Genomic DNA, 25,218 nt, shown 5'->3' with positions numbered 1-25,218 from the left:
CACCTCTCCTATGAAGACAGGCTGAGAGAGTTGGGGTTGTTCAGCCTGGAGAAGAGAAGGCTCCAGGGAAACCTTATTGCAGCCTTCCAGTACCTAAAGGGGGCCTACAGGAAAGATGGGGAGGGACTCTTTACCAGGGAGTGTAGCAATAGGACAAAGGGTAATGGTTTCAAACTGAAAGAGGGGAGATTTAGATTAGATATTGGGAAGAAATTCTTTACTGTGAACTGGAACAGGTTGCCCAGAGAAGTTGTGGATGCCCCATCCCTGGAAGTGTTCAAGGCCAGGCTGGATGGGGCTTTGAGCAGCTTGGTCTAGTGGGAGGTGTCCCTGCCCATGGCAGGGGGGTTAGGACTGGATGATCTTTAAGGTCCCTTCTAACCCGAACCATTCTATGATTCTATGATTCTAAGTTTTTCCTCGTGTTCAGCTGTGTTCCAGCTTGTGCCCATTACCCCTTGTCCTGTCGCTGGGCAACACTGAAGAGAGTCTGGCCACCATCCTCTTGACACCCGCCCTTTAGATATTTGTAAGCATTGATGAGATCCCTTCTCAGTCTTCTCAGGCTAAACAGAGCCAGGTCTCTCAGCCTTTCCTCATAGGAGAGGTGTTCCAGTCCCTTGATCATCTTTGTAGCCCTCTGCTGGACTCTCTCCAGCAGTTCCCTGTCCCTCTTGAACCGGGGAGCCCAGAACTGGACACAGTACTCCAGGTGTGGCCTCATCAGGGCAGAGTAGAGGGGGAGGATGACCTCCCTCGACCTGCTGGCCACACTCTTTTTAATGCACCCCAGGATGCCATTGGCCTTCTTGGCCACAAGGGCACATTGCTGGCTCATGGTCAACTTGTTGTCCACCAGGACTCCCAGGTCCCTCTCTGCAGAGCTGAGTCTTTAGCTTTAGTCCTTCCTTTCCCAAAACTTCTTATCTTTGATTAAGCTTGTTATCTTTCTTTCAATGTTTTCAAGGTTACTGTATTGGTTTCGTGATAAATGACCACAATTGCACAGGTAATCTGGATACATAGATTAGAGAGAGGCATATTGAGGTTTCCTATGTTCTTGTTCTGCTTAATTTTTAACACATCCTAGAGAATCCTTCTGTTTGATTTTTCTGACCGCTGTTGAGTATCAAGACAGTATTTTCATGGAATAGTCTGTTGTAACCCCAAGAGATCATTTCTTAGTGTTAACGGTCAACTTAGAGCCATTTTCTGTATAAAGTTTTGGATTGTTTTCCCCCTTGTATATTTGTTTATTTTAGTACCCATGGAGATTAATCTTCTAAATGGCAGTCAAGTTACTGATTCCCATAAGATTCAGAAAAATCCTTTTGCATTATTGACATTCTTTGTCACTTTTTAAATTGTTGTTTCATCTCAGTTATTGTGAACATATTAAGCAGTGCATATTTTTGTGGACCTCTACTAGTTATTTCTTGGCACTGTAAAAACTGACTATTTATTATTATTATCTTTCTTCTTTTTTTAATTATTTTTAATGCAAGCAAGAACCCTTCCTCTTATGACTGATTAGTTTTCTTTAGCTGCTTTTGCTTGATATACTTTGTCAACTGCTTTTTTGATGGCTTTTAGTATAGTCTTGCTTTAAAACTGCTAGAAAAATAAACATGCTTGCATCAACTTCTTGTGCATTGACTAGATGTCACGGATGGAGTGATGCACTTCACTCATAAGAGAGAAGCAGCAATATATTTATTGATATAAAACAGCAATTTAACAAAATTAGATAGGAAATGCAACAGTGGTTTAACAAGATTCGATGGCAAGGTATACTTGGTTATTTACTGCATAGAGGACAGGGTCAGACAAAACTGTCAGGGAGACCCTCCTGTTAAGTTGAGGTTCAGAGAGAACCCCCCCATGACATTCTAAACTCCTTCTCAGAGAGGCGTCTAGGTGCAGCTGGATCCAGTCCTAGTCCCAGACTCGCTCAATGGTTTATGTCTAAAGGATTATATGTGCACAGTCACTCTAAGATATAATCTTAGTGAAGCTTCAAAGTTTAGCATGCTATTAGTCACTTACCGAGGATCTGTTGCAGCAAGGAACCTCTGGACCTCGAGGAGTAACCTTGTGAGGTGTCCCTACTCAAGGGGAGATCCTGGTGTGCAGCCTGCTGCTATGCGGGAATGCTCAAAGGGCTCTTGGGCTGTTCACTATTTATGGGGGTAAGATGATTGACTTATAGTCATATTTGCATATCAACCACAGTAAAGTTGCAAACACAAATATATGAGTGATTACTTGTATCTACAGTAATGTTATCTACAAATACAAAATCACAAAGGGTTCTCATACAAACACATCCTTTTCCAATGTATACAAGTACAGTTTCAGGGGTTTCATTGGGATGTATTTCAAAATGACAAACATTTTGTTCAGTGTCAAGACAAATGTCTTGGGCTTTGATGGTGTTACTCCCACAAATAAATCCTTGCTGTTCCCATACAATGCATACATTAACATCAACACTTTGCCATTTGTTTCCATTTTGTTGGGCCCACACTCTATGTTCTAATGGACAGAGTATAGCTCCATTGTGATTTAATCATAGGGCAATGATTAGGAATATGGTATATATCGAAGCATTGTGTATGGTTAAGACAAAAGCTATGGCCTTATTGTTGATAGGGTCATAAGTAAAATTGACTAAATACCACCAAGATTGGAATTCTTTCTCAAATTTAGTTGCATTATCCTAAATTAACTTTCAAATTTCAGTGGGTAAGGTGCCCTCTTCACCTTCTCTTATAATTGCTGCTATCATAGATTGCATCCACAGATGAGCTTGGATACAACTAAAAGCTAAAGAAACGATATTTTTTAAATTATTCTGCCATCTTAACAACTGCTTGAAGTCAAAGTATATTTTTTGATATGTGAGCCTTTTATCTGCTTTGTGTAGAGTTGACGGAGAATTATATCACAAAGACTCATTTTACATTTGTTGACATTTTTGCTATTGGAATGTTTGCCAGTATAATTGCAAAGTGTCAGTAATGGTTTTAATGTGCAATAACAGTTTCTCAGTTAATGTTGAGTATTGAACAAATTTTGCCTTTATTTTGGACTTACCATTAACAAAAACTGTGGCTTTAAAAAAGTTAATTGTATAGAGAAGAATATACTATGGATCACTCATAGTAAAAAGTATTGTTTTAACTTGGAATGCAAAACCTACTGATTCTGGTTTTATTATTTCTAGAGATTAATACATCACAACACCTGATTGTACTTATTTATCTAATGTGTACTTCAACAGTCTGAAGGCTTTCATTTTTTATATAAATTCTCATGAATTAGCAATATATTAGGAAGGCATTAATCCACATAATGCATCACGCATTCTAGAGAATTCAGGCAGCAGATCATTCTGTAACTTTGTATGTATCCACAATCTAGTATGGATTCTGTAATAACATAGGTTAATAATATAATATAAAGGTACAGCCACAAAAAAAGGCTGATGATCAGCAAATAAAATATTTTGAAGACTAATCATAGGATCTTCATGGTTGGAAAGGACCTTTGAGATCATCGAGTCCAACCATACACACACCAAAAAAACCCCAAAACAACCCCTACAATCTCTGCCGCTAGAGCATGCCCTGAAGTGCCAAATCTAGACGTTTCTTAAATACCTCTAGGGATGGTGACTCAACCGCCTCCCTGGGCAGGCTGTTCCAGTGCCTGACCACTCTTTCAGTAAAGTAATTCCTCCTAATATCTAACCTAAACCTCCCCTGCTGCAACTTCAGACCATTTCCTCTGGTCCTGTCATTATTCACCTGGGAGAAGAGGCCAACACCCACCTCTCTCCAACCTCCTTTCAGGTAGTTGTAGAGGGCAATGAGGTCTCCCCTCAGCCTCCTCTTCTCCAAGCTAAACATGCCCAGCTCCCTCAGCCTCTCCTCATATGACCTGGTCTCCAGACCCCTCACCAGCCTGGTAGCTCTCCTCTGGACACGCTCCAGCACCTCAATGTCCCTCTTGTACAGGGGGGCCCAGAACTGAACACAGCACTCGAGGTGAGGCCTCACCAGTGCCGAGTACAGAGGCACGATCACTTCCCTACTCCTGCTGGCCACACTATTCCTGATACAAGCCAGAATGCTGTTGGCCTTCTTGGCCACCTGGGCACGCTGCTGGCTCATGTTAAGCTGGCCATCCACCAGCACCCCCAGGTCCTTTTCTGCTGGGCAGCTTTCCAGCCACTCTTCCCCAAGCCTGTAGTGTTGCTTGGGGTTGTTGTGACCGAAATGCAGGACCTGGAACTTGGCCTTATTAAACCTCATACAGTTGGCCTTGGCCCATCGATCCAGCCTGTCCAGGTCCCTCTGTAGAGCCTTCCTACCCTCAAGCAGATCAACACTCCCACCTAGCTTGGTGTCTTCTGCAAACTTACTGAGGGTGCACTCCATCCCCTCATCCAGATCATTGATAAAGATATTAAACAAAACTGGCCCCAAAACTGAGCCCTGAGGGACACCACTGGTGACTGGCCGCCAAGAGGATTTCACCCCATTAATCACAACTCTCTGGGCACGGCCATCCAGCCAGTTTTTAAGCCAGCAAAGAGTACACTTGTCTATGCCATGATTCGCCAGCTTCTCCAGGAGAATGCTGTGGGGGACGCTGTCAAAGGCCTCACCAAAGTCCAGATAGACAACGTCCACCGCCTTCCCCGCATCCAGAAGGCGGGTCACATGGTCGTAGAAAGAGATCAGGTTGGTTAAGTGGGACCTCCCTTTCCTAAACCCATGCTGGCTGGCCCTGATCCCTTGGCTGCCCTGCACTTGCCGTGAGAGCTCACTCAAGATGATCCTCTCCATGATCTTTCCTGGTAGCAAGGTCAGGCTGACAGGCCTGTAGTTCCCCGGATCCTCCTTCCGACCCTTCTTGTAGATGGGCGAAACATTAGCCACCCTCCAGTCATCTGGTACCTGCCCTGTTGACCAGGATTGTTGATCAATGATGGAGAGAGGCTTGGTGAGCTCTCCCGCCAGCTCCCCGAGTACTCTTGGGTGAATCCCATCTGGCCCCATAGACTTATGTGCATCTAGGTGCAGAAGCAGATCATTGACTACTTCCTCCTGGATTATGGGCGGGTTGTTCTGCTCTCCATCCTTATCTTCCAGCTCAGGAGGCTGTACACCCTGGGGATAGCTGGTCTGACTGTTGAAGACGAAGGCAAAGAAGGCATTAAGTATCTCAGCCTTCTCCTCGTCCTTGGTTGCAACTTTCCCCCCCGCATCCAGTAAGGGATGGAGATTCTCCCTGGCTCTCTTTTTGTTGATGTATTTATAAAAGCTTTTTTTGTTGTCCTTAATGTTAGTGGCCAAGTTGAGCTCCAGCTGGGCTTTTGCCTTCCTAATCTTCTCTCTGTATAACCTAACGAGATCTCTGTACTCCTCCTGAGTTGCCTGTCCCTTCTTCCAAAGGTGGTAAACCCTCCTTTTATTCCTAAGTCCCATCAGAAGTTCCTTATTCATCCAGACTGGCCATTTTCCCCACCCTTTAGACTTGCAGCGCTTGGGGACAGCCTGCTCCTGGGCCTTTAAGATTTCTTTCTTGAAGAGCGTCCAGCCTTCCTGGACCCCTTTGCCCTTCAGGACTATCTCCTGAGGGACTCTCTCAACCAGTGTTCTGAACAGGCCAAAGTCCGCCCTCCGGAAGTCCAAGGTGGAGGTTTTGCTAACCCCCCTCCTTACATCACTACGAATTGCTCTACTAATGGTCCTTTTCATCTTTAGGAAAAAAATGTAAATGTTTCCAAATATGTTCAGTTTGTGTATGCATACCATAGATTTCTGAAATGTATGTATTACAGGTTAAAAACAGTAATAGAAGAATTGATTCAGACACAGCAGACACTTTTGAGCAAAGAGAAACTTGTGTTGGAACTAGAGAAAAAATTAGAAGAGTCCTCTAAGACTTGTGAAAAAACATCAGAGTAAGTATAACTAAACTATCAAAATATAATAATTTGAGATAAATTTGTCTATAATGTAGCTCCTAAGACTTAAGTATGAAATAATCTGCACTATTGTTTTGCTTTAGTGAGAAATGATTATTTTCAATGACAACAAAAAGTTAGTTTCTCATGTCTTAAACCTTCTGCACTCCAGATCCTAATTAATTAGAGAACTAAGCAGCTCCTTTAAGTTCATTTAATTGTCATACTGTTGGGATGGCTCAAGACCTGGACCTTTGGTTAGCAGTGTAACTTCAGCTTGATGGAACAAGAGGAGTCAATTCAGATTATCTCTCTGACAGTTCATTGTATAGATATGATTTTCTGAAAGACTTTTCAGAGTCATATGCAAGATATGTAAATTTTCTTATGCAATAATGTAGAACCAATACCCTGTAATACTGAATAGTAAATAATGAAGGCGAGGGATTAATTGGTGTTTTACAGTGCCACAAATGTTTATATATAATATATATATAACTATAAATAATAATTTTTGATCAAGATCATTGGTCTTTTTTCTAACTCTAAGTTTCACATCACAGTCTAAACTGAAGTTATAACAACAGATTAATAACTTTGGTCTGTAGTGATGTTTTTCAAATTCTTGCTGTGATCACTCAGAATCTTACTAACTTGGTCATAAATATTGATTTGCAATACCAGTGAAGTGGAACGCAAGTCCTCAGATGATTCTGTCTTCATTGAAAAAGACTTCTAAGCTCTCTGTTGAAGGCAGCTGGTAACTTGATACATTGAGTAGTATTTTATTCATATAGGAAACTTTATATATATGTGTAATTGTTCTGATTTGATGATTTCCTGTTCTTTCTTTGATAGTCTACACATATACTGACAGTATGTATATTTTCCCATTTTTCAATTCTTGACCTACCTTCTTTGCTGCATATAGCTTAAAGGATAAATACTTTGAAATATATGAGTATTGTGGGTTTTTTAAGCATTATGACTGTTTCTCCCTCATGCTTCTTTTTCCTTAGGAATGTTTCTTCAGTATTGTTGTCTTGTCCATTACATCTCTCTGAAAGTGGTTTTCTATCCCCACCTTTCCTCCTGTAGGTAGGCTCCTTTGATCCTGTCGCAGCTGTTTGTATTTGTGAGGAGATGATCTCAGTGTAGACTCCAGCTGTATCTGTGTGTCTTTTTAAAAAGCATGGGATCTGGCTTAGATTTCTAGGTGTAAGACACAAGCTTCCCTGAAATCACCCATTCTGTTTTGGCATTGGTTACACCTTCCACCAACAGACCCAATTTTCATTTTTAACTGCACAAATGACCAGGACATTTTTGATGGTTTAGCTCTTCTTATACAAGTACTTATGGTCCCTAGAAGGTCTCAATCAACTGTTGCATATTCTTGACTGCTGTCACACAATATAGCACCTGCCTTGGCACTGCAAAGTAAGGTCAAAGGCAAGGGCAACTGAGCGATTGTCATGTTTTAACTCCAGCTGGCAACTAAGAGCTACACACTCACTCTCCCTCAGTGGGATGGGAGAGACAATCAGAAGGGTAAAAATAAGAAAACTCATGGGTTGAGATAAAGACCATTTAATAGGTAGAGCAAAAACTGCACACACAAGCAAAGCAAAACAAGGAATTCATTCACTGCTTCCCATCGTCAGGCAGGTGTTCAGCCGTCTCCAGGAAAGCAGGACTCCATCACATGTAACGGTTACTTGGGAAGACAAAGCGCCATCAGTCTGAACGTCCCCCCTTCCTTCTTCTTTCCCTAGCTTTACATGCTGAGCATGACATCATATGGTATGGAATATCCCTTTGGTCATTTGGGGTCAGCTGTCCCAGCTGTGTCCCCTCCCAGCTTCTTGTGCACCCACAGCCTACTCAATGGTGGGGTGATGTGAGAAGCGAAAAGGCCTTGACTCTATGCAAGCACTGTTCAGCAATAACTAAAACATCCCTGAATTATCAACACTGTTTCCAGCACAAATCCAAAACATAGCCCCATACTAGCTACTATGAAGAAAATTTATCTTAGCCCAAACCAGCACAGCGATGAATGAAAGCTTGCCTCTTGAGCCAGTGGTCATCCTGCTGGTGGATGGACTAGTTGAGTCAGATTGCTTGACTGAGTTTGGCACCTTGAAAGAGCTTTAATGCAAGTCTCTCTTCATGAAAGTGAGGAGGTCACCTCCAAATTCAAAAGCTTTAGAGTCTGTTATTGTTGAGTCTCATGCAAGATGCTGAGGTTAGCCCTTCAGTGCTGAGGAAATCTTCCCTGGTTCTGCTTAATCTGGGAAAAATGAAGGTCAGCTCTGCAAAATTATATTTTCTGTCTCTTCACTTGAACCAGTTTTGACTTCAGATCACTTCTTTCTGACACAGCCTCAGCACCATCAGTCCTGAGCTACTGAGTGACTGCAGTGTATACTAGGCCTGACTCGGATGGAGTTAACTTTTCTCATAGCAGCTCATATGGTGCTGTGCTTTGCATTTGTGGCTAGAACAGTGTTCATAATGTCCTGGTTCCGGTGGGGATAGGGTTAACTTTTCCTGGTATTCCATGCCATGTGAGCCACGCCCACCCTGAGCTGCCGGGGGAGGGGGCAGGAAGTTGCTGCTTAAAAGCGGGCTGGGGCGTCCCGGGTCCGGCCGGCGAGCGGCGGCGAGCGGCGGGGGAGCGGCGGTTCCGTAATCGTGTTTGTATATTCCCCTATCCGTGGTGGTGTTGTTGTTTGCCTGTTCCCTTTGCTGTTCTGTTAAACTGCCTTTGTCTCAACCCAAGAGTCTTGCCTTTTCTTACGATTCTTCCTGTATTAGGAAGGCACGAGCGAGCGGCACGTGGTTCTTTGTTGCCGTCTGAGGCTAAACCACGACAGTCCTTTTTGGCGCCCAACGTGGGGCTCGAAGGGTTGAGATAACGACAGAATCCAACTAGAACGTGGAAAAAACGGTTTTGGGTTTTTAGGTAAATAGTCACTGGTCATCATGTTGCTTGGTTTGTTCTCATGGCTGTGTTATATAAATTCCTATATGGCTTATGTACTCCCTGCGATGCTGTTTACCATGTCTGGAACAGGGATGAGGATTATCATTCTGCTGTCCTGTGCGATATCTGTTTATGATATGATAACATCACTGTTCAGACGGCTATTTTGGGGTGTTTATGTGGTTTTGCTGTCCTGTCCGTACATTGGACACCGTCTCTCAGAATTTGTTAATAATTTCCCCAGCCCTTTTGCCTCCCTTTTCTCCTTCGGGTCAGGTATGACAGCTTTTGAGAATTTTGAATATCCTTGGGATACTCAAACTAGCGTGTTCCTAGTGCTATGTCTCCTGAATACGTTCCAGGTCTTGTTTAGGGTTAAGCGACTATTTAAGACTACCACCCGGAGATCTGCTCCGAGGCTGGATAGTCAGGGGTGGCATGGCATGTGGGAGAGCATGGGCAGGTACCTAGAGAACTACTCACCTCCAATGGTCTGGGACTTCACCCCTGAACAATTACAGGACCCTGATAAAGTGGTAGAATATTTGAAGGGAAAATGCTGTGGCTATTCTAGAGAGGCACAACTCACCGCGCTGTGCTGGGCCCTGGCCAGTATCTACCAGGCACTGCTCAGAATTATGCAGCACCCTCAGGGGGAAGAGATGGAAACCAGACCTGCAGCCCCCGCGGCGGACCCTGCGGCTGCTGCAGCCCCCGGGGTAGCCACTGCCACTGAACCAGGGAATCAACCCGTGCCGGTATCAGTTGCCCCCATACAGAAGAAGAAGTACACAAAGAAATCAGTTCGCTTAGTAAAAGATGATGATGAACCAGGGTCATCACGAGAGCAGGAGGAAGAGGCAGAACCAGAGATAATTACTCGATCCCTATCCTTGAGTGAGCTGCGGGATATGCGAAAAGATTTCAGCCGACTTTCAGGCAGCTGGGATCCCTGTCTAGGGAAGGGGGCATTGACAAGGCGATTGGGAAGAAGACCCAAGCCCTCAGCCTCTGGAAACGACTCCTGTTAGGCGTGAGGGAGAGGTACCCCTTCAGCGAGGATGTTGTATGTCAGCCAAGCAAGTGGACTACCATGGAAAGAGGTATCCAGTACCTGAGAGAATTAGCCGTGCGGGAGATGATTTATTATGACTTGGACAATGCAGACTTACCCACAGACCCTGATGAGGTGCGATGCACAAGGCCCATGTGGCGGAAGTTTGTACGGAGCGCACCATCGTCATATGCCAACTCCCTGGCAGTAATGGAATGGAAAGGTGAAGAGGGACCAATGGTGGATGAGGTAGCTGGCCGGCTCCGGCGATATGAAGAAAGTCTCTCTTCCCCCCTTGTCTCAGCTGTGGAGAAACTGTCGCGGAAGGTCCAGCAACTTGAAGAGAATATGTCCTACTCCCCACCTGCACGGGCCAGCATCTCAGCTATTAGAAGCAGGCATTTCCCCACTCAAGAGAGAGAGTACAGAGGGTACACACCACGAGGCACCCTGTGGTTCTACCTGCGGGACCACGGAGAGGACATGAGGAAGTGGGATGGACAACCTACTTCGATCCTGCGGACACGGGTACAGGAGTTGCAAGGAAGGACAACCACAAAAGGGGATCCCTCCAGGAAAAGTGCCGCCCCAGTTTCCAGTGGGCCATTCCCCAGACAAAGCAGAAGGCCTGATCTTGCTTCTGATCCTCTTGAAGGAACTTCCAAGTCATTTCTGCAAGAAGTGAGTAATGGATGCTATGACCAGTATTAGGGGGGCCCTGCCTCCGCCCAGGTGGAGGAAAGGGACAACCGGGTTTATTGGACGGTGTGGATTCGATGGCCTGGCACATCAGACCCACAGGAGTATAAGGCTCTAGTGGACACGGGTGCGCAGTGTACTTTAATACCATCAAGCTATAGAGGGGCAGAACCCATTTGTATTTCTGGGGTGACAGGGGGATCCCAAGAGTTGACTGTACTGGAGGCGGAAGTGAGCCTAACTGGGAATGAGTGGCAAAAGCATCCCATTGTGACTGGCCCAGAGGCTCCATGCATCCTTGGTATAGATTACCTCAGGAGAGGGTATTTTAAGGACCCAAAAGGGTACCGCTGGGCCTTTGGCATAGCTGCTTTGGAGACAGAGGAAGTTAAACAGTTGTCTGCCTTGCCTGGTCTCTTGGAGGATTCTTCTGTTGTGGGGTTGTTGAGGGTCAAAGAACAACAGGTGCCGATTGCTACCACAACGGTGCATCGGCAGTAATATCGCACTAACCGAGACTCTCTGATTCCCATCCATGAGCTGATTCGTCAACTAGAGGTTCAAGGAGTGATCAGCAAGACTCGCTCACCCTTTAACAGTCCCATATGGCCGGTGCGAAAATCTAATGGAGAGTGGAGGCTAACTGTAGACTATCGTGGTCTGAATGAAGTCACGCCACCGCTGAGTGCTGCTGTGCCGGACATGCTAGAACTCCAGTACGAACTGGAGTCCAAGGCAGCCAAGTGGTATGCCACGATTGATATAGCGAATGCATTCTTCTCAATCCCTTTGGCAGCAGAGTGCAGGCCACAGTTTGCTTTCACTTGGAGGGGCGTCCAATACACCTGGAATCGACTGCCCCAGGGGTGGAAACACAGCCCCACCATTTGCCATGGACTGATCCAGACTGCACTGGAACAGGGTGAAGCTCCAGAACATCTGCAGTACATTGATGACATCATTGTATGGGGAAACACAGCAGAAGAAGTTTTTGAGAAAGGGAGTAAAATAGTCCAAATCCTTCTGAAAGCTGGTTTTGCTATAAAGCGAAGTAAGGTCAAGGGACCTGCGCAGGAGATCCAGTTTTTAGGAATAAAATGGGAAGGTGGATGCCGTCAGATCCCAATGGATGTGATCAACAAAATAGCAGCTATGTCTCCACCAACTAGTAAAAAGGAAACACAACCTTTCTTAGGTATTGTGGGTTTTTGGAGAATGCATATCCCAGATTACAGTCAAATTGCAAGCCCTCTGTATCAAGTAACCCGGAAGAAGAATGATTTTAAATGGGGTCCTGAGCAACGACAAGCTTTTGAACAAATCAAACAGGAAACAGTCCATGCAGTGGCCCTGGGGCCAGTCCGGGCAGGACAAGATGTTAAAAATGTGCTCTACACTGCAGCCGGGGAGAACGGCCCTACCTGCAGCCTCTGGCAGAAAGCACCAGGGGAGACCCGAGGTTGACCCCTAGGGTTTTGGAGTCGGGGATACAGAGGATCCGAAGCCCGCTACACTCCAACAGAAAAAGAGATATTGGCAGCATATGAAGGGGTTCGAGCTGCTTCGGAAGTGGTTGGTACAGAAGCACAGCTCCTCTTAGCACCTCGACTGCCGGTGCTGGGTTGGATGTTCAAAGAAAGGGTCCCCACCACACATCATGCAACCGATGCTACATGGAGCAAGTGGATTGCACTGATCACGCAGCGAACTCGAATGGGAAACCCCAGTCGCCCAGGAATTCTGGAAGTGATCATGGACTGGCCAGAAGGCAAGGATTTCGGAATGTCACCAGAGGAGGAGGTGACGCGTGCAGAAGAGGCCCCACCATATAATAAACTGCCAGAAAATGGGAAGAAATATGCCCTGTTCACTGATGGGTCCTGCCGTATTGTGGGAAAGCATCGAAAGTGGAAGGCTGCTGTGTGGAGTCCTACACGACGGGTTGCAGAAGCCAGTGAGGGACAGGGTGAATCGAGACAGTTTGCAGAGGTGAAAGCCATTCAGCTGGCTTTGGACATTGCTGAGCGAGAAAAATGGCCAGTACTTTATCTCTACACTGACTCATGGATGGTGGCAAATGCTCTGTGGGGGTGGCTACAGCAGTGGAAGCAGGGCAACTGGCAGCGCAGAGGCAAACCCATCTGGGCTGCTGAGCTATGGCAAGATATTGCTGCCCGGATAGAGAATCTGGTTGTGAAAGTACGCCATGTAGATGCCCACGTACCAAAGAATCGGGCCACGGAGGAACATCAGAACAACCAGCAGGTGGATCGGGCCGCTAGGATTGAAGTGGCTCAGGTGGATCTGGACTGGCAACATAAGGGTGAACTATTCATAGCTCGGTGGGCCCATGACACCTCAGGCCATCAAGGGAGAGATGCGACATATAGATGGGCTCGTGACCGAGGGGTGGACTTGACCATGGACACTATTGCACAGGTCATCCATGAATGTGAGACATGCGCTGCGATCAAACAAGCCAAGCGTTTGAAGCCTCTTTGGTATGGAGGGCGATGGCTGAAATACAAATATGGGGAGGCCTGGCAGATTGATTATATCACACTGCCACAAACCCGTCAAGGCAAGCGCTATGTGCTGGCAATGGTGGAAGCAACCACTGGATGGCTGGAAACATACCCTGTGCCCCATGCCACTGCCCGGAACACTATCCTGGGCCTTGAAAAGCAAGTCCTGTGGCGACATGGTACCCCAGAGAGAATTGAGTCGGACAATGGGACTCATTTCCGAAACAGCCTCATAGACACCTGGGCCAAAGAGCATGGTATCGAGTGGGTGTATCACATCCCCTATCACGCACCAGCCTCTGGGAAGACAGAATGATACAATGGACTGTTAAAAACTACACTGAGAGCAATGGGTGGTGGGACTTTAAAACACTGGGATACGCATTTAGCAAAAGCTACCTGGCTAGTTAACACCAGGGGATCTAACAATCGGGCTGGCCCTGCCCAATCAAAACTTCCACGTACTGTAGAAGGGGATAAAGTCCCCGTAGTGCACATGAAGAATATGCTAGGGAAGACAGTCTGGGTTAGTCCTGCCTCAGGCAAAGGCAAACCCATCCGTGGGATTGCTTTTGCCCAAGGACCTGGGTGCACTTGGTGGGTGATGCGGAAGGATGGGGAAGTCCGATGTGTACCTCATGGGGATCTGATTTTGGGCGAGAATAGCCAATGAATCAGATTGTGTGCTGTTGATTGCTAAGTAACCCTGTCACTGTATGTCCTCATTGCTATAATTGCTATCAGTTGTACTACAAGTAAGGCACAGGGATGATGGGATAAGAACTGATCTCAGCAGCTGGCGCCCAGGAGTTTCCTCAAGATCTACATCTTCAGCCTACGGACGGCGTGCATGAGCCACACCAGGTGCACCAGTCACAAGCTCCGAAAAAATACAGCATGCAACAGACCAGCACCACCCAGCATCTCACCTGCCCTGAGGGACTGTTCTAACAGATGGAGCCCAAAGCCGTGGATTAAAAGAACTCAACGGACACTTTGGAGGGATGACCCATAAACTAAGGGCATTATATGTGTGTGTATATATATATATACATAACAGGGGAAAGTGGTGGCAATCCATTGGAACCTGCTGGGCATGGCATAGATGGTATGGAATAAGGGGTGGATAATGTCCTGGTTCCGGTGGGGATAGGGTTAATTTTTCCTGGTATTCCATGCCATGTGAGCCACGCCCACCCTGAGCTGCCGGGGGAGGGGGCAGGAAGTTGCTGCTTAAAAGCGGGCTGGGGCGTCCCGGGTCTGGCCGGCGAGCGGCGGCGAGCGGTGGGGGAGCGGCGGTTCCGTAATTGTGTTTGTATATTCCCCTATCCGTGTTGTTGTTGTTGTTTGCCTGTTCCCTTTGCTGTTCTGTTAAACTGCCTTTGTCTCAACCCAAGAGTCTTGCCTTTTCTTACGATTCTTCCTGTATTAGGAAGGCGCGAGCGAGCGGCACGTGGTTCTTTGTTGCCGTTTGAGGCTAAACCACGACAATAACACACCAATGTTTTGGCTAGTGCTGAACAATGCTTGCACAGCATCAAGGTTTTCTCTTCACATCCCCACCCCAAAGCACGGTGTGGGTGGGCAAGAATTTGGGAGGGGACATAGCCAGGACAGCTGACCCAAAATGACCAAAGGGATATTTCACACCATATGATGTTGTGCTCAGCAATAAAAGCTCAGGGAAAGGAGGAGGAAGGGGGGGTGTTCATGGCTATGGCATTTGTCTTCCATTACATGTGCTGAGGCACCATTTTCCAGGCCTGCCAATGGGAAGTAGTGGATGAATTCATCTTTTTGCTTTGCTGGTGCATGCAGCTTTTGCATTCCCTATTAAACTGTCATTATCTAGATTCACGGGTCTTCTCATCTTCCTTCTATTTTCTCTCCATCCCATAGGAGAGTAGAGTGGGCGAGAGGCAGGGTGGGTGTTTGACTGATGCATGGGGTCAACCCACCACAGTGTTTTTTGGTGCCTCATGTTGGTCTTCTCACAGAGGTCACACCTGCAGCCTCCCAGCTACCAAAATCTTGCCGTATAAACCCAATACCACTTTCCAATCTGCTGCCCTGATTCGGTCTCACAAGGACTCGTCACACAAGTTCTTACTCTGTTAGGCTGATAGTAGTTCTTAGTCACAAGGACCATAAAGTTTAAATCAATGGAAGCCACAGCTAAAGAATTTTATAGGGGCTACTTCTCCATGCATAGATGGAACAGGGAACATTCTACATGTGATTTTGGCAAACTGAAAATATTTTGTGTTTCAGATAGATACTTTTCAGCAGATGACCTGGTGCACATCTTGTCACAGTTCAGGAAAGAGAACAATTCATGTCTTTTAACATGCAGGATGCATCTTATTATCTCTGGATCATGATGAGCCGTAATCATTCAGAGTTTGGGATGTTTTCATTTTAGCTGATGTTGTGTATTCACCAAAGCCTTGCTGCTACTGGAAGGCCATCATTTTCACAGAGAGATCTTTTTTCTCTCTCATAATGAAGACCAGACGATAGAACATTAACTTGAGTAGAGATTAGTAGAGATTGTTCACTTCTTTGTGTGAACTTCTTTTAAACTTCTGCATTCTCATGCCCAACTTCACTTCCAGGACCTCCAGTTGTGTCTTCATACATCATACTGATCCTTTCCCCATGAATAATCTCTGTTCTTTCTTAGCGAAGAAGTTTGTTTTTCAGTATTTCCTTATGCTTCTAGGACTGAATTTATACTTGATATTCTCAGTGTAAGGAGGACTCTTTCCTTTTACTGACACAGATATAGATCCTTCTGAAAGTCCCCCAGATTTAACTTTATTCATTTCTGGGAGGACTGAGCACTCTGGAGCTTTTGGGGTTTTTTTTTGGTTTTGGTTTTGGGTTTTTTCCCTCTGTGCAGAATCTCTTCAAATGGCTCTCCATTTGCATGCAACAAAGGTGGAAATCTTGATGATTGCAGCATAGGAGATTGGTACAGTCTTTTTACATGGCTGTCTGTTGTGAGGCCACTTGCGGGATTGTGGGTTTCCTCCCCCTGCCCCCCCCCCCCATTTTAAGCACTATCATGTCCCTGAAGCATTTAAAGCTCATAGAGCCTTCAGTAAGCTGTGCTACAACTCTTGGTTTAGAAAGGAAAATCTCAGGTCTTCTACAAGGCACTATTTATAGGGTAACAGTTTAAAGTTTGTCAGTGTAAGAATGTAGGTATCAAGTCTCTCTCAAAGAAAGAAGAATGAATAAATAGACTAAAACCTGGCTAGTGTACATGAAATATAACTGTAACTAAATCTTCTTACTCTGAATTACTGAGCTTTCCTTTTTTTTTTTTTTTAAATCAGTGACCTGGAAGAAAACTATCTATCTAAAACGTTGAGATGAGGCACTAGTAAATTCAGATTGCATTATGTATTGTGCTTAGCTAATTGTCTTTTTTCAAATGTAAGCTTATACACACAAAAAAGAAAGCTTATAGGGCTTGAGAGTGGCTGTTGGTCTGTCTTTGGGAAGGTCTTGGAGTTAATGGGGGAAATTTGAAAATGCTCTTGCGATCTCTAAATCTATAAATGGTGAAATATTATATCAGAAGACTGGGGTATAGGTGAGACTGCTAATAGAATACAGGGTCCAGTTCTGATAGATGTTGAAAAATGTGTGTGTGTGTGAGGAGGGGTGTCAGTGAAAAGCCATAAAGCCTGTAGAAAATGAGAAAGAACTTCTTTTATCCCCTCATGGAGTTCAATTTGTTTAGCTTAAAAAAATAATGTTAAAGAGGGTTCTGACTGCAGTCCAGAAATACTTATGCAGTAGAGGACCTTTCAGTCCAGAAGATGGAGACAACAGGTATCTCTAACATGAAGCCAGACCAATTTATACTAGATATAAGGTGAGTTTAATAGTGAAGATGATTATTATAACAGCTATGTGGATTGCAGTGGATTCCTCATCACTGGAAATCATAATCTAAAAGTGTATTTCTTTCCAAAAGGACAGGGAACCCTAACAGTTGCAAATTCATCCGAAGTGGATGAAAATAATAATTCCTTCTGTATTTACTACAACATGATTTTTGATTTTGGAATAGCTAAGTAGGTGTCTGTTTTCATTGTCCCATAGCTTTGAGAATTTTCTAATATTTGCTTCATGCGTTTATGCCTTTGAACAAATAATTCTGAGGACTTCTCACAGTCTTGCTTATAAAAGGTTAATAATTTCTTTCATTACATGGATGGATAAAGTGAAAAAAGAAAAACATATTCTAGTATGGAAAATGCTTTATTCTATATAGCTTTCATGAAGCAAAATATGTATTTTAAACCATGTGTTTTAAAATTATTTGCTATTTTTTCTGCAGTATTGTACTCTTGCTGAGCCAAAAGCATGCACTGGCAGAACTCAAGCAAACAGTTCAGCAATTAAGATGCTCTGAAGCAAAATTTGCAGCCCAGAAAGAACTACTGGAACAAAAGGTTCAAGAAAATGATGGGAAAGAGCCACCACCTGTAGTAAATTATGAAGAAGATGCCAGATCAGTCACTTCTATGGTAGGCTTTGCATTTGTTTAACTATATCATGCAGCCTTGCTATTGTACTTTAGTCCTGGGGTCAGAGGCCGGTCAGGGTGTAGTGGGCCTCAGATCCTCAACCCCAGCTCCAAAACCCGAGAGGTTGACCTCAGGTTCCTCCTGGTGTTTTCTGACAGAGGCTCCAGGTGAGGCTATGCTCCATGGCTACTGTATAGAACATCTTTCTCACAGCTGGTTCCTTACTGGACCAGCTCAAGTGCTACTTCATGAGCTATCCCGTTTGATCTGTTGAGGGCCCGTGTTGAAATAATTCTTCTTTCGGGTCCCTCGATAGAGAGGGCTCACAAGCAGACTATAACCCAGAATGCCTATTTCCAGAAACCCACAATGCATAGGAAATCTTGTGTGAAAGGCAGAGACACCGCTCACGTGCTTGCCCAGCTCTAGGACCCTCGCTGCTTCTTGCGCATTGGTGAAAATCAGATCATACTGCTCCTCCCTTGCTGCCTTGCAGCCAAGGCATTTATCCCTGTGCAAAGAGAGGAGGCAGCCAGCACCCTGTTCGCCCCATTTCTAAGGACCATAACAGCAAAACAGCCCCTACTTGCACAAAGGAGCTCAGGGAACACGGGCTGTGGGGTTTCTAACCCCCATCCCTTCACTGCGCTGAGCTGGTGTAGAAAAGACATCATCTATGCCTGCTGCTGATGGGCTGCTCTCTGCTGAGCAAGTAGAGGGGAACAAGTTAATTAATGAGGACCCTGGTTCCCTGGAGTTATGCTAACACTGCAGGTGCTGGTGGTGATGTAAATATCTCAAACAACCAGAGAGCAGCCTTTGGAAAGACAAGGGGGTGAGGAAAAATGGCTGTGAAATGACAAAAGGGGTTGGGAAAGAGACTTCATGGGGAAGACGGGAGCATAAAGGGTAACGAAGCTGGTGAGGGGTCTGGAGCACAAGTCTTATGAGGAGCGGCTGAGGAAGCTGGGGTTGTTTAGCCTTGAGAAAAGGAGGCTGAGGGGAGACCTTATTGCTCTCTACAACTACCTGAAAGGAGGTTGTAGTGAGGTGGGAGTTGGCCTCTTCTCCCAAGTAACAGGCAATAGGACAAGAGGAAAGGACCTCAAGTTGCTCCAGGGGAGGTTTAGACTGGATATTAGGAAAATTTTTTACACTGAAAGGGTTATTAAGCATTGTAACAGGCTGCCCAGGGAAGTAGTTGAGGCACCATCCCTGGAGTTATTTAAAAGATGGGTAGACATAGTGCTTAGCGATATGGTTTAGTGATGGTTTTTGTCAGTTAGGTTGATGGCTGGACTAGATGATCTGAAAGGTCCCTTCCAACCTAGGCGATTCTATGATTCTTTTTTATGAACTGGTGGGGACATGGCTGTTATATTGCTTATCACATCCGTAGGGATGTGCCAATGTCCATCCTGTCATTTTATTCCCAAAAACTGTATCTCCTGTGCGGATCCTTTGACCTTGCATTGTGTACTGATTCTGGCTGTGATGGAGTTAACTTTCCTCATAGTAGCTGGTATGCTGGTTGAACTCGATGAACTGAAAGGTCCCTTCCAACCTAGACAATTCTATGATTCTATGATGCTGTGCTTTGGATTTGTATCTAAAACAGTGTTGATAACACACCAGTGTTTTGGCTACTGCTGAACCGGGCTTGCACAGTGCCAATGCTTTCTTGCTCTCTCCCCCCCAGTTTAGTTTGCTGGTCAAACTAAAAGGCAAGAAGGAACTGCACAGGCAGTTCAAGCAGCATCAGGTATCCTGGGAAGAGTATAGGGATGCTGCCCGGTTATGTAGGGATGAGGTCAGGAAGGCCAAGGCACAGCTGGAGCTGAACTTGGCAAAGGATGCTAAGAATAACAATAAGGGCTTCTACAGGTATGTCAACCAGAAAAGGAAGGTTAAAGAAAGCATACCCTCCCTGATGACCAAGAATGGCAAACTGAGGTTCTCAACAACTTTTTTGCCTCGGTCTTCACTGCCAGCCTTTCTCCTCACACCTCCCAAGTTGGAGGACTGCAAGATGGGGACCTGGGGGACAAAGTCCCTCCCACTGTAAGTGAAGACAAGGTTCGTGACCACCTGAAGAACCTGAACATACGTCCATGGGACGTGATGAGATGCACCCCAGAGTCCTGAGGGAATTGGCTGATGGAGTTGCCAAGCCACTCTCCACGATATTTGAAAAGTCATGGCAGTCAGGTGAAGTCCCTGGCAACTGGAAAAAGGGAAACATTGCACCCATTTTTAAAAAGGATAGAAAGGAGGATCCTGGGAACTACCGCCCTGTCAGCCTCACCTCTGTGCCTGGGAAGATCATGGAACAGATCCTCCTAGAAGCTATGCTAAGGCACATGGAGGACAGGGAGGTGATTCGAGACAGCCAGCATGGCTTCACCAAGGGCAAGTCCTGCCTGACCAACCTGGTGGCTTTCTACGATGGAGTGACTGCATCAGTGGACAAGGGAAGTGGATCATCTATCTGGACTTCTGTAAGGCCTTTGACACGGTCCCCCACAACATCCTTCTCTCTAAGTTGGAGAGATATGGATTTGATGGGTGGACTGTTCGGTAGATAAGGAAATGACTGGATGGTCACACACAGAGGGTAGTGGTCAATGGCTTGATGTCCAGATGGAGAGGGGTGACAAGTGGTGTCCCTCAGGGATCCGTACTGGGACCAGTGCTGTTTAATATCTTCATCGGTGATATAGACAGTGGGATCAAGTGCACCCTCAGTAAGTTTGCAGATGACACTAAGCTGAGTGGTGCGGTCGACAGGCCAGAGGGACGGGATGTCATCCAGAGGGACCAGGACAAGCTAGAGAGGTGGGCCTGTGCAAACCTCATGAAGTTCAACAAGGCCAAGTGCAAGATCCTGCACTTGGGTCAGAACAATCCTCATTATCAATACAGGCTGGGGGATGATGTGATAGAGAGCAGCCCTGCAGAAAAGGACTTGGGGGTACTGATGGATGAAAAGCTGGACATGAGCCAACAATGTGCACTCGCAGCCCAGAAGGCCAATCGCATCCTGGGTTGCATCAAAAGAACTGTGGCCAGCAGGTCGAGGGAGGTGATTCTCCCCCTCTACTCTGCTCTCATGAGACCCCACCTGGAGTACTGTGTCCAGCTCTGGAGCCCTCAGCACAAGAAGGACATGGACCTGTTGGAGAGGGTCCAGAGGAGGGCCACGAAGATGATCAGAGAGCTGGAACACCTCTCCTATGAGGACAGGCTGAGAGAGTTGGGGTTGTTCAGCCTGGAGAAGAGAAGGCTCCGGGGAGACCTTATAGCGGCCTTCCGGTACCTGAAGGAGGCCTACAACAAAGCTGGGGAGGGGCTGTTTGCAAGGGCATGTAGCCATAGGACAAGGGGCAATGGTTTTAAACTAGAGCAGGGTAGGTTTAGATTAGACATTAGGAAGAAGTTCTTTACAATGAGGGTGGTGAGACACTGGAAGAGGTTGCCCAGAGAGGTGGTGGAGGCCCCATCCCTGGAGACATTCAAGGCCAGGCTTGCTGAGGCTCTGGGCAATCTGATCTAGTTGAAGATGTCCCTGCTTGGTGCAGGGGGGTTGGACTAGATGACCTTTAAGGGTCCCTTCCAACCCAACACATTCTATGATTCTATGAAAATTCAGTAGTCTGTAGGTGGGCAAAAGGTTAGGAGAGGACATAGACAAGACAGCTGACCCAAACTGACCAAAGAGATATTCCATATAATATAACATCATGCTCAGCAGTAAAAGCTCATGGAAAGGAGGAGGAAGTGGGGACACTCATGGGTATGACATTTGTCTTCCCAAGCAACCATTACATGTGCTGAGGCACCATTTTCCAGGCCTGCCAATGGGAAGTAGTGGATGAATTCATCTTTTTGCTTTGTCGGTGCATGTAGCTTTTGCATTCCCTATTAAACTGTCATTATTTAGATTCACGGGTCTTCTCACCTTCCTTCTATTTTCTCTACATCCCATAGGAGAGTAGAGTGGGCGAGAGGCAGGGCAGGTGTTTGGCTGCCAGATGGGGTCAACCCACTACAGCCCTTTTTGGCACCCAGTGTGGGGCTCAAGATAACAACAGTTTTGATCTATGTGCTATAACTGTCATAGTTGTTAATTGGCAGGCTTTTGTGCAGATCACAGACCTTCCTTGCTTTACTGTTTAATAGAGTCTAGGGCTTGTTAGTGGCTGGTTTTAGTTCTTGCCATTTGCTGCACTGCTTATCTCTATTTTGCTGTGCCTGGGAACAATTTGATAAAAACAATGACCATGTGCTTGGCCCTGGCATTGATGCCATTCCTGTGCTGGCTGGGCTATCTTGTGGAGACAATGAGGGCTTACACCTTCCTTTTCTCCTCTGGGATTGATGTACATAATTTTGTTGCACAGGCTCCTGAGGTTCTTGCACATCCTTATGTAAGCTTTTTGAGCCTAGAATCTGAGACTGTTGGCTTTTTGACACCTTGCCTATGAGGTACCATTATGGAGAAATTCCCCAAGCTCTCTCCAGGAACTCAACATGCTGGAGTGCCTCTCTGAAGTGCCTGTACACTAATGCATGCAGCATGAGGAACAAACATGAGAAGTTAGAAGTCTGTGTGCAGTTGCAGGGCTACAATCTTCTTGGGATCACAGAGATGTGATGGGATGGCTCCCATGACTGGAGTGTTGCAATGGATGTGTACAGCCTCTTCAAGAAGAACAGGCTGGGAAGATGAGGGGGGGGAGTTGCCCTTTATGTGAGAGAGCAGCTGGAATGCATGGAGGTCAGGGGATGGATGGATGGCCTGGGGATGGATGAGGAGTTGATGGAAAGCTTATGGGTTAGGATTAAAGAGAGGACAGGTAAAGGTGACACTGTAGTGGGTGCCTGCTATGGGCCACCTGACCAGGAAGAAAAAGCAGATGAGGCCCTCTACAGACAGCTAGGAGCAGCCTCACATTCTCTGGCCCTGGTCCTCATGGGGGACTTCAGACACCCTGATATCTGCTGGAGGGACAACACTGCAGGGCAGAAGCAATCCAGGAGGTTCCTGGAGTGCACTGATGATAACTTCCTCCTCTGAGTGATAGAGGAGCTAAGGAGAAGAGGTGCTCTGCTGACCTCATACTCACCAACAAGGAGGGGCTCACTGGAGGAGTAAAGGTTGAAGGCAACCTTGGCTACAGTGACCATGAGATGGTGAAGTTCAGGTTCCTGAGGAGAGGGAGCAGGGCTAAATCAAGATCACAACCCTGGACATCAGGAGAGCAGGCTTTGGTCTCTTCAAAGACGTGCTTGGAAGAGTCCCTTGGGATAAGACCCTGACGGAAAGAAAGGCCCAATAAAGCTGTTTGTTTGATATTCAAGGATCACCTCCTTCATGCTCAAGAGCAGGCCATCTCAATGAGCAAGAAGTCAGGAGGCCTGTGTGGATGAACAAGGAGCACCTGGCTAAACTCAAAAACAAAAAGGAAGAAGACAGAGGGTGGAAGCAAGGACAGGTAACCTGGGAGGAATACAGAGATGTTGTCCAAGCATTCAGGGATGAGGTTAGGAAAGCTAAAGCCCACCTGGAACTGAATCTGGCCAGGGATGTCAAAGGAAACAAGAAGGACTACACTAAGTACATAGGTGAAAAAAGAAAGGCTAAGGAAAATGTGGGATCATTGCTGAATGAGACGTAAGACCTGTTTACATAGAAAATGGAAAAGGCCGAGGTACTGAATGCCTTCTTCACCTCAGTCTTTACTAGTAAGACCAGTCTTCAGGAATCCCAGGTCCCAGAGACAAGGGGGAAAGGCTGGAGCAAGGAAGATGTACCTTTGGTGGAAGAGGATCAGGTCAGGAAATACTTAAGCAACCTGGACATATGTAAGTCCATGGGCCCTGATGGGATGCACCCACGACTGCTGAGGGAGCTGGAAGATGTCATTGCAAGGCCACTCTCAATAATCTTTGATTGATCATAGCCTCAGGAGAAGTGCCCGAGGATTAGAGGAAAGCAAATGTCACTCCTATGTTCAAGAAGGGCAGGAAGGAGGACTTGGGGAACTACAGGCAGGTTAGCCTCGCCTTGATCCCTGAGAAGGTAATGGAGCAGCTAACCCTGGGAATCATTTCCAGGAACATGGAGGACAATAAAATCATCAGGAGTAGTCAACATGGGTTCACCAAGAGGAAGTCATGCTTGATGAACCTGAAAAATTTCTATGATGAACTGACTGGCCTTGTGGATGAGGGGAGAGCAGTGGATATTGTCTACCTGGACTTCAGGAAGGCCTTTGACACTCTCTCATAAGATCCTGTATTGGGTTTGCATGACAAGGTTTTGGTGGTGAGGGAGGCTGCAAGGGTGGCTTCTATGAAGCTTCTCCCATGTCCGATAGAGTCAGTGTCAGCTGGCTCCATGATGGACACACCACTGGCCAAGGCTGAGCCAGTCAGCGATGGTGGTAGTGCCTCTGTGATAACATATTTAAGAAGGGGGGGAAACTGCTGTGACACAGCAGCTGGGAGAGAGAGGAGTGAGAATATGTGAGACAAACAACTCTGCATACACCAAGGTCAATGAAGAAGGAAGGGGAGGAGGTGACCCAGGTGCCAGAGCAGAGATTCCCCTGCAGCCAGTGATGAAGACAGTGTCGTGGTTTTGGCCAAATTGGCTAGTGGCCGTCGACAGATGCTCCCCCCCCCAACCTCTTGTACACGGAGAGGAGGAGGAGAGAAAAGGGATTTATGAGTTTAGAAGAAACTAAACTACTTTAATAAAATAGTAATAATAAAATAAAAAAGGAAAATCATGAAATAGATACAGTATATACAAAACCATATTAAGCTCCCAGGATGATGTCACCGGCAGGCACTGGGGAAGTCCCAGGCTGGACTCAGCGACGGGTGGGAACTGGATTCCACGGATGGAGTCAGGAATACACGGATCAGGATCAAAGGCAGATGAACAGACAGGGTCCTCCTCGGCCATCGGCCATTGGAGAAAGAGAGTTGACCCTTTGATCCCTCAGCTTTTATACTGAGCATGGGGCAGATGGGATGGGATAACCCTGTTGGTCAATTTTGGGTCACCTGTCCTGTCCGCTCCTCCCTGCAGGTGGGACCCCTCTACGCTTTTCTGCTTCTGACCTTCCAACGGTCCAAATAATGAAATTAGCTGACCTTGGTTGTTATAGCAATAAGTATAAGCAAGAGCCTCTCTGCGTACCATTCCTTGGCACTGATTGTAAACATTGGTCTTATCACTCTGAGAACGAACCGTTTTCGGCACAACATGCTGTTAATTTCAGAGAGTTAGAAGAGGCCTAGCTAAGAAATAAAATTACTGAACAGAAAGTTGTTTCTGTTTTACCTCAAACCAGGACAGGCAGGTTGTCCCCCTGCAGCCCATGGAGGTTAACGGTGGAGCAGATATCCACCTGCAGCCC

The 25,218-nt window shown here is 46.1% G+C and overlaps 1 protein-coding gene across 3 annotated transcripts in view; it reads left to right on the top strand.

Annotated features, from left to right (window-relative positions):
- LOC128901961 (tyrosine-protein kinase Fer-like) overlaps window positions 1-25,218 on the top strand; it is a 257,810-nt gene that overhangs the window by 81,572 nt on the left and 151,020 nt on the right. For all 3 annotated transcript variants that reach the window (XM_054184168.1, XM_054184167.1, XM_054184169.1), the window contains exons 7-8: window positions 5,852-5,974; window positions 17,599-17,788. In XM_054184168.1, coding sequence (XP_054040143.1) covers window positions 5,852-5,974; window positions 17,599-17,788 — 313 coding nt within the window. The remainder of the gene's footprint in view (window positions 1-5,851; window positions 5,975-17,598; window positions 17,789-25,218) is intronic.

Source organism: Rissa tridactyla, chromosome W (assembly GCF_028500815.1).
Source record: "Rissa tridactyla isolate bRisTri1 chromosome W, bRisTri1.patW.cur.20221130, whole genome shotgun sequence".
In the NCBI taxonomy this organism is placed as follows: domain Eukaryota; kingdom Metazoa; phylum Chordata; class Aves; order Charadriiformes; family Laridae; genus Rissa; species Rissa tridactyla.
The sequence above is the reverse complement of the archived record's forward strand: the minus strand, read 5'-3'. Positions and strand labels throughout refer to the sequence as shown.